The 10,606-nt window shown below is 36.3% G+C and overlaps 1 protein-coding gene across 1 annotated transcript; it reads left to right on the top strand.

Annotated features, from left to right (window-relative positions):
- The first annotated feature begins 1,592 nt into the window (after positions 1 to 1,592).
- On the top strand, positions 1,593 to 9,577 carry LOC121405795 (transmembrane protein 258). Its single transcript, XM_041596748.1, has 4 exons — positions 1,593 to 1,697; positions 4,029 to 4,144; positions 5,795 to 5,964; positions 7,712 to 9,577. Exons 1-3 carry the CDS (start codon positions 1,695 to 1,697, stop codon positions 5,919 to 5,921), a joined length of 246 nt encoding a protein of 81 aa, XP_041452682.1. The 5' UTR covers positions 1,593 to 1,694; the 3' UTR covers positions 5,922 to 5,964; positions 7,712 to 9,577.
- Positions 9,578 to 10,606: the final 1,029 nt, after the last annotated feature.

Below are 10,606 nucleotides of genomic sequence, written 5' to 3'. Positions count from 1 at the left end.
CCCCCTTCTATGTCAAACATCAATTTGGCTCACCTAAGTAAAACATCAATTCGGCGCCCCCTATATGTCAAACATCAATGTGGCGACCCTAGGTCGAACTTCAATTCTGCACCCCACGGTCGAGTATCAATTTGGAGCCCCCTATAATATGTCGAACATCAATTTTTTTAAAATGTCAATTCAATTACTTATTTCGATTCAAACATCATACCGTCAAAGTAATGTAAATTGGGTAAATTTTTATAGATATATATTCTTACCTCGTAAAAATAAAACAGTATAAAATTGAGCATCAATGGAAATGAGGGGGTCCAATAAAAGCGATAATGCTTGTAACGTGTGGACCCCACTTTAAAACGAAAAAATAGTAAATTGTCGACTTAATCGTATTCGTTTACAGAAAAAAAAGAGAAGGAACGAAAAGGTGGAAATCAGATTGATGTAAGCATATTCTTAATTACTCAGATGCAGGGCTAGTCACACAAAGAGGTCTCCGCTATGAAGAATTAGACAGAAGAAAAGGGAGAGAGAAGAGATTGGGCCGCCCCTCTGTCGAAAGTCAATTCTGCGTCCTTTAGGTCGAACATAAATTCGGCGCCTCTTATAGCGAACTCCAATTCGGCGCCCTATAGGTAGAACATCATTCAGCGCCATCCTAGGCGGTTGAACTTCAATTCGCCCCCCCCCCCATGTACGGCACCCCCTAGTTCGAACGTATAGTTGGCGTCTTTTTTTTCTTCTCTCTTTCTTTCCTTTTTTCTCTCTCTCTTCTTCTTTGCCTCCCTTTTCCCCATTTTCTTTTCTTATTCTTCTCGCCTACCCGGGGGCCCGGGCCCCGAGCACGTAGGCCGCGGAAGCGGGGAGGGGGGGGGGACAGGTCCCCCTAAATTTGAGGTGGGGGGGGGGACGGTCCCCCTCTAAAATTTTAGTTGATAACCTTTTTTTCTTTTTTTTTTTGCTTGTCAATTTTGTTTCCTGCGTCTCCCCCCTAAATTCATATGGACCCCCTAAAATGTGTGTGGTCCCCCTAAAAAATAGGTTGATGACCTTTTTTTGTGTTTTTTTTTGCTTGTCAATTTTTTTACCTGTGTCCATCACAAAATTTCAGGTGGACCCTCCTAATTTTGTTGGTTTCCGCCGCCAATGCCCGAGCACCCCCTGAATCCTGAATCCACCAAAGATGCAGGTACACGTACTCCTCGACCTCAAACGTACATGTAGCAAAGTGGTCCAACTTTGGTAAGTTAATCATTTTTGCAAGTACATTCGCCTACTATACACCCAAGACCTTTCGATTTTGGCCAGCTCATGCAGGCATCGATGAAATTACATGACTGCAACTTAGTTCCCTAATATCAAGTTTTCAAAACTTTGGAAAAAATTGTATTTGCACTTGTTGTCTTCAACATCAATTTATTCGGTCATGCGTGGCATAAATGGCACAATTATAGGTTATCAACGGAAAACGCTGAAGAGTCTCTCCGATACACATCCATCTATCTATTTATTTTTGTCTATACTCTATAGCCGTCTGTTCAAAAGTATTTTTTTTTTTTGGGGGGGGGGGTGTTTATTTACTGGATGTCCCCGTCGGGCATACAAATTGTCGCTTTATCCAGCTTATTGGTCGCTAGCGCTAGCCAGCTCGCTGAAAACTTCACACATTTCTCTTCGCAAGGGATCCTGCGGTAATCATGGTAAGCAACGAAAAGAAGAAGTGTTTTAATGCTTTTAATATGTCAAGTATTTTAATGATGGTTTGATATCACCATGACTTCCTTTATCATGACTTTATTTTCTTAAAAATTATGATATTAGCTTGTCTATTTTCCGTGAAATTAGGAAATATTAATATATATTCCCAACCGGAAGTGCATTTCTCGTGCCTTTTTCAATGTATACGTGGCAGTACCCGGTACGGTACTGTACCTGTACACGCATCGGACAGCTTCGCCTGACCGCTGCGGCGGCGGCGGCGCCCGAGACCCCATGGCCATGCCGTGCTTGGAAGATTAGAACCAAGTTAGTCATCTAGTCGGGGTCCAAAAAATCATTTTTTCCCCAACGAACGTTTCTTCTGGTCGTCAGAGTAGGGTTATCGGCATTATCCTGGTTTTAAGTCACCACTCCATTCACTGCCGTTCATTTCATCAGCGCAGCGGCGCTGATCTATTATTTCCTCTCCCATGCATGCCATGTCTCCCAGACCCAGTCCCATTTACACTTGAAACTTTGATTCTTTGAACACAATGATCACACAGTGAGAGGTGACTTATTTCAGGATAAGGCCGGGATATTTAGTCAACCTTGTGAAAATTGTCACCTGACATTCCTGACTTGCTTCTAATTATAATCACGTGTGTCACTGTCAGCAGTCAGAGAGTATGCACTTCCAATTCAGTCAGACATAGTGGAACTTTTCCTGACAAAATAAATGTAAAAAGGTAAAAAATTGACAATGACAATGAATATTGAATCAAATAAATCAGCACTCACAAAATGAAGAGTAGTGAGTGAATGGATTGGTGATGTCTACACATGAATATTCCAGGCAGGGCTCCACACTAACCCATTTTTTCTACTGGTCCAACCTATTCATGTCGGACCAGTAGATACCCAGTTTTTCAAATTTTTACTGGTCCGAACCTAAAATCTACTGGTCCCAAAAAGTAAAGAAAACATTAAAAAAAAGGCGCAAGTTTATTTTTCTAGCCTTTCGTGAACCCCCCCCCCCGTAAAACGAAGGAATGAAGGACAAAAAGAAAGCAAGGCAGAAACGAAGAGAGTAAGAAAGAAAGAAAGAAGGAAAGTCAGAAAGAAAGAAAGGATGGAAGGAAAGAAGGAAGGAAAGAAGTAAGGAAAGAAGGAAGGAAAGAAGGAAAGAAAGTAAGAAAGGATGGAAGGAAAGTAAGAAAGAAAGGATGGAAGGGAGGAAGGGAGAAAAGAAGGAAGAAAAGTAAAAAAGGATGTAAGGAAAGAAGGAGGAAGGAAGGAAAGAAAGAAAGAAGGAAGGAAAGTCAGAAAGAAAGGATGGAAGGAAGGAAGAAAAGAAGGAAGGAAGAAAGGATGGAAGGAAGGAAAGAAGGAAGGAAAGAAGGAAGGAAAGAAGGAAGGAAAGAAGGAAGGAAAGAAATAGAGAAAAAAAAATTAAAAGAAAGATTGAAAAGAAAGAAGGAAAGAAAACAGAGGAAGAAAGCTAAAACTATTATCATAAATAATTTATGTTTCTTTTTTGGCTCAATTAAAATAGCTACGAAAGAAAGTCAGAAACCAAGTGTATCAACACACATAAATGCATATGTGGGGCTTATATGTATTCAGACGATACCACCCGAGACCCGATCTGTTTGAACCAAACAGAAGTGAAAATTTACCCTTTTACTGCTTACAGATGACAGAGTTACTCCAATTTTTAGGAAATATGGACATTATAAGAGCCTTTCATGAGTATGAACCGTGAATTTTGACAGTTCTGTGAGAGATTTCTGCCAGAGTTTAGCCAGGCTTCGTTCGTGCGGCCAGTGGAGAATTCACCATGTGAATTGTGTGGCTGACTAAATGTACACTGTATGCATGCTGTATAGTACTCTAGTAACACGTGCGATTCATTCTGTGTGTATTCTGTGTGTGAATTGCAGAATTTAACGGGGGGACATGGTTTGCTGTGAATTTGACCATTTCTTTTATTGGTTATTGGCCCAACAATGGTTTTTATTACTGGTCATGTCGGACCCTTAAATCTTGCTATTTTTGGAAATATTACTGGCCCGACAATGATATTTTTTACTGGTCATGTCGGACCAGTGAATCTTCCAATTTCTGAAAATCTACTGGCCCAACAGCGATTTTTACCGGTCTGGGACCGTCGGACCGCCGCTAGTGTCGAGCCCTGAATATTCATAAGACATAAACACGAATTGTAAAGCAAGATTTTTTCAGAATGATAAATTTGAATATGTCTGACTTGTTGAATCAATGTTTTAACTGTTAAATATCTTTTATTTAAATCTGATTTTTATCTCTGACAGTCTGCAGCCATTGAGTCGATGACGAGGTACGTCAGTCCGGTAAACCCGGCTGTCTACCCCCACCTGACCCTCATCCTCTTGGCCATTGGGATCTTCTTTATGGCATGGTTCCTGGTGTATCCTTTACAAAATAAACGGGAAGCCTCCCTGATGATCCGCAAACATGGTTTTATTAAAGGTCAAGACCACCCAAGAAAAATGTTGACAAGAATCAATATCGACACTGAAAATTTCATCATAATCAGATATGTTAATTAAGAAAGTTATGACATTCTGAATTTTCTATTATGTTTCACAAATATATATGCACAATTCATTGATGTGCAAATTAGAGAGTGGATGATGCCCCTCTCATTATTTCTTTTGTTTCTTTATTTTTGTTTAAATTATACAATGTTTCAATTCTAGAGATTTGAAGGGCCATTCTTAAATTATGACAAATCTTGACTTCAACAAGTTATAAATCTCAAAATTTTAGAGATTTGATAATCCAAAGGTTCCAGTGCAGTTTCTAAGAAGGCGACAGCAAAAATAAAACACTTATAAAAAAAAACAAGTTTTCAACTGTTTGATCAATCATCATTCATCATTAATATTGTGTCACATTATATCCATATTTTTTTTCAGATTATATCAGAGCGTGTGATATATAAATGATTGTAATTTAAGGAGTAAGGGAAAGAAAAATGATTTTGACCTGTGGAACCTGGTGGGTGGTTCATAGATAAAGCCGTTTATAAAGACATAAGTTATGAACGACTTTGCGAACTACTGATGACCCTTTCTTAGGCACTAAATAATTATTGATAATTTATAATTTACTACAAAGGATTATCAGTCATTGTAAAGTCGCTTGTATCTTATAATCAGTTTTATGAAACACTGACCAGGATATTCAACTTTTAAAGTAGACTTACATGTATCTATTCATCCAGATATTTTTCTGTTTATCATTTCTTTTAAAGGACAAGTCCACCCCAACAAATAGTTGATTTGAATAAAAAGGCAAAAATCCAACAAGCATAACACTAAAAATTTCATCAAAATCTGATGTAAAATAAGAATGTTGCATACATGTATGACATTTTAAAGTTTTGATTAATTTCACAAAAGAGTTATTTGCACATGTATCCTGGTGGGTATGCAAATAGGGAGACTGATATCACCCACTCACCATTTCTTTTGTGTTTTATTATGTATGAAATAGGGAATATTCTATTTTTCTCCTCATTGTCAAGTGAAACAACTATTCATTCCTCCCTGAACATGTGGAATGAGCATTATTTAATACCATATATGATTTAGTCAAGTTGGTCCTTATTGTCATATCTATAAAAACAAAATATTGTATAATTCAAACAATAAAAACAAAAGAAATAGTTAGAGGCATCATCAACTGTCTAATTTGAGTTGTGCATCACTGTTTTGGGGGAAAATAAGCAAAACTTTAAAATGTCATAACTTTCTTATTTTACATCTGATTTTGATGAAATTTTCAGCGTTTTGCTAGTTTGATTTTTCTCTATTTATTCAAATCAACATTTTTCTGGGGTGGACTTGACCATTAACAATATCGGAGAATACCTAATTTGCATTCTGCTTCCTATGTGTGTGTGTTGTGTTATTATATTATTTTTTTTTTACTTTAATACCTTCCCATGACTAGACTTGCAAAATATAAACCTTTTTGTTATGATAGGAACCTCAGGATTTATGACCTTTAACCTAAATATTTATGACCTTTGACCTTGACTTGATTCAATCAGTTATGAGGTCACAGCTACAAAGTACACAAGAGATCTCTACAAGGAGCTGTTAGTAGCCTTAGTTGCCAGTCTTTTTATGGGGTTTGGAGTCCTTTTCTTGCTTTTATGGGTTGGCATCTATGTATAGCATCCCCTCATCGTATTTTCTTTCTTCATCTTGAGTATTATAGGTGAGTATTCAAATTTCTGTATTTTACTGTCTATGAAATGGCGGGTGTTTCATGAAAGTTGTTAGGACTGACCAAATTGTTGGTGCGTATTATGTCAGTGAAATCCTTGATGTTCATTGGCTGAGAAGCACTAGCCTTTGAATGTAACTGCCGTAAAATGAAATTTGTCAGTGTTTGCAACTTTCATGAAACGGTCCCCAGGTTTTACCTCAATTGAACAAAATGTTAAATCCAAACTCCTATGAAATGCAAATGTATTCAATTCATCTCCCTAATGATCAGTTCAGTCCATAGGTCATATAAATTACATTAAAGAAACAAATATCTTATCATTTGATATAACTTTTGCAGATTGATATTGAGACACAATATATGACATAGTGTGTTTGTAAGTTTGAGTAGTGTTGGTATAAACCTCAATCAATCAATCTACCTAACTTGATATTTATGAAAACTATAATGTATTGAATTCATTAAGACCTATTTTACTCTCATATTTTCCACTTATTCGATTAGTTTTCTTAAACTTTTTGATGTCCTGTTGACATATTTCTTAATGAATGGGTTAGCAGCAGTCACCCGGCTGTATTCTTACGGGCTATACATATTTGAGTTGAGTCTCAGGCCCGAATTCTGGAAACAAGTTTAATTTAAACTCTGGTTAAGTTATGGATTAACTATATATAGCCTATTGTGACATACATCACTAACAGTAGAGGTTCATATTATCAGCTCATTTGACTCTCAAATCATTCTTAACTGTCTGGGAAGGATAAATAAGATATATTTTTTTCACCACAAAAGAATACAAAATAGTACAGTAAACATACATGTATTAAGAACATACCATGAGAAAAAAATTTGACATTTTTGGCTTCCCATAATTTTAGTACAGAGAAAGACCAGAGACAATTAAAGTTAAACCCAAGTTCAGAATACGGTCCTCAGAGTCTACACCTCAATAAAAAAAAGAAAGGATTAATGAAATTTGGCTGTTTGTAAAATGCGATCAACATGCAAGCCTGTGTAAATCTCAAATTGGCAGTATAATGAGTAGATGATGACAAGTAGGAGGAAGGGGTGGGGGGGCGGCTAGTTTCAGATTTCTCCTTTCGATTTGTTGTAACTAATTACAAGGATTCTGTGGTATTCTCCTAAAGGATCATCAAATATAACATAGCATATGGATGTCCGCCATCAAGAAATAGAAAGGTCATTACTGAGTAAAATTTTGGGAAAAGATGACATTTCAGGTGTTTTGTATTGCAGCCAATGGAGTATGTGTCCTAACCCTGCATCACAATGACCCTGACTTTGTGGCAATTTGAAGTTCACCATAGTTCTATAGTGATTGTAATTTTCACGACTTCCAATAAGTGTATTGTTTTCAGTCTGATATTCAAACTTTCTCGTATCTGCTTCTGTAATTTTGTTGTTGTTGTCAGTTTGAAATCCCCAATCTGATTAGAAATCATATCTACATGTATATCTGTTACTACAGGGCAAATCCATAAAATAATCAACCTTTTTGTATGTGCGACCCCCATTTTTCTCAAGTTTTGCTTTACTTCATAAACTGACCAAGTCATGGTCATTTGAGACCATTACAGACTTAAAAGAACAAGAAATCAGAGATAAAAAACTTCATGAAGGTCCCACACATGGGGGGTTGGACATTCATATTTTATGGAATTGCCCTACAATTAAATTTTTTTTGTGTCTGTTTCTCTTTTTCTTCTCCTATCAGATATAGTCCAGACATCCTTATTTTCTGCCAAAGTGACCAATCTCTTCAAGGGGCTCTATGTGAAGGACTGGAAGATGTTCATCAGGACTCATTTCAAGCTTACATTGTAATACCTGTTTGCTCTGACCAATATACCATCTTTCTTCAGAGAGTCCAACGAGATTGCTACCTACCCATCTCTTCTCTCTTTGCCCATCCCTTGCTTTATCTCATCCTATATCTTTCTTTTTTCCTTCTCTTCACTCACTTTACTATATTTTCTTCCTACACATTCTCCTTGCTCCATTTTGCTTTATTTTGATATTCTCTGCTTTATGTGAAAAAAATAATGTGTAAATAGTTTCATTCTCTGAACTGGCAACGTTTAAAATATTTTGTTCGTCTCAACTGCATAGCAGAATAGAGACATAGAGACACTGCTTCATGCTTCCCCAATGAAAAATTGACTCTGCCAATACTGTCAACCCCTTGGATGGAAGAAGACTTGGCCCTCTTGCCATAAATGGTACTATTCATTTGTGGAAAAGGATTTTTGACTACATTCCTTTACTGAAAATTTCTTACCATTGCCAGTTCTTAGAATGTTTCATAATGATGTTACGTTGTCATCATTTTCACTTCTATTTCATTGTGGTGAAAATGGTGATGTAAGCAATTTTTAAGGTCTTGTTAATTAGCTATGAATAATTATATGATCTATAATGTAGCAAGTATCATCCAATCTATCACAATGTACATTTGTACTACAGGGAAAGCCAATGCTTGGAGGTCTGAGGGATGTATTTGTTAATATGCTTTGAACAATTTTGAACTGTAATATTAGAATGATTAGAATGTATTAGATCATCATGTGGTAAAAAATCACTGAAAGTACAGATTTGCCAATATTTTCATAGCTAATTACCATTTATGACTTGTGGGGAAAAAAATACAGTGAACTTTGCCAAAGTTGAGTGATTTTACTATATAATAAAATAGATCTGGTGCATAAAAAAATAGAGAAAGACAATGACTAATTGCAATTGGTTGTAACTGTTTGTACATAACCATGACTGTTATGTTTGTTTGTGCAATCAGTTGTACTGTTTTTCTACAGTTTCCAGACTTGTGCAAAGTTGTCTGTATTTTTTTCATTTTCTGGAGATGTTCCAGTCATCATCATCCTCATCGTCGTCATCATCATTGATAGCGAGATCGAATCAGGATAATTCCTGAGGAGCTCCCTGCTATCACCTCGAAAAAGTTCTTGAAAAAAACAGCAAAAAAAGGAAAAACAAAAATTTGAAAAAAAAAAAGAAATAAAAAATATGGGATACAGGACAAATTTATTTGACAGATGATTAACTTCTCAATGAATTAGTGAAGACCTGCTTATACCAGTATTTTATTGTCTGTTCAGGTCAGGCTTTGAAGAATTTAAAGTCAAGATTATCATAGATGGGTTATCAACCTTTAAGAAATAAAAAGGCAAAGGTTTTTATGAAAGTGAGGCATCTGGAAGTCGTGTATCACATTTCTTGGCATGGCCAAGTTTTGCGTAACTAATCTCAGTATTTAAATGTTATCCCTCTAGTGCCTGTACTGTTTATCGGTTTTGAAATTTCTGCACTAAAACTAAGTGTTATTTAAGATTAATGGTTCCACACATAGTGGAAAGGGAAGAGAAAAAGGTCACAATTATCCCAGTGATCAACAGAATTATACATATCTTTGTTACAGTAAACTTTTGTATCAGAAAGGGCCATGAATGTTTGAAACATTCCAACTCAAAAAGTGAGAGAATTTCATGTAAGATTTATAGAAAAAAGAACCAGTGGGAGCATCATGTGTTTGATATGAATTTAATAAATTAATAAATCCATGGTATATCTTGTCCAGAACATGTTTGCTCTTACATTTATTGTTGCCTTTTGCTGTGTTACATGTATGTGCATTTGTGGTCAGCCACCCAGAAACCATCAGTAAGTCACCCAAAACAAATTTTGAGAGTATGGAAAAGCACATCGTATTCCTAAGCTTAAAAAAATGATATACTTGTCAAAATTCCTCAGCAATAACCCACACAAGTACTGCATGAATGCAGAAGAAACAAAGTGAGAGTTATAAAAATAAGGAGAAGACGATTGAAGATCAGTGTTCACTCAAGCATGAGATGTGCACACTGCAATCTCGATGAAACTTCCAAGCAGTCCAGAAAAAACTTGTGTCAAAGAATGTCTTTTGTCATGTTTTCTATTCAACTTTACAACTTGAAATTTTGACAGTATGAAGAAGGATTACTCTTTCAGAAGAAGATTTTATTGTATTTAAGACCAAATGAGTATTTTGGCAATTTACAAAGACCTTACTTTGTGACTTATTGTTGGTTTTGGGGTTGCTGGTCATCTGTTGTGTAAGGTTCGATGTTGTAAGGTGACAGCCTGTTATGATCCCACCGCTGCCACCAAAAGTAACAAAACCAATGGTAACACTGTCTATACAAATATTTTATCCCTTGGGCTGAGTCAATACCATATGACATTGCTTGCACCTTTGACCTAAAGACCCTCATGTCTGCTATAAACTACATGTTGGGCAGGTAGAAGCAATGAGATACAGTCGTGATGAAGGTTTTCTTCTACTTATGTTGTTGATTGACTGCAGAAAAGATAATCTGTAGGGGGTATCTCTTCACCTTCTGTGTCCTCCCATTCTTCCTCCTCATCCATCACTAGAAGGACCATGCTTGAACCAATTTTGTACAGTATGTATTAATAAATGAAAAACTTGATTATTGACACACAGGTATCACTTCTTCAATGATGGTAAACTTCAAAATACACAATAGAAGACAAATAAGATGTAGATTCAAATAAAAATCAATCTGGGCTTGTTTCATTCATAAATATTTTTGAA

The sequence above is a fragment of the Lytechinus variegatus genome, chromosome 19, assembly GCF_018143015.1.
Source record: "Lytechinus variegatus isolate NC3 chromosome 19, Lvar_3.0, whole genome shotgun sequence".
Lineage (NCBI taxonomy): Eukaryota > Metazoa > Echinodermata > Echinoidea > Temnopleuroida > Toxopneustidae > Lytechinus > Lytechinus variegatus.
This window is presented reverse-complemented; position numbering and strand designations above follow the sequence as displayed.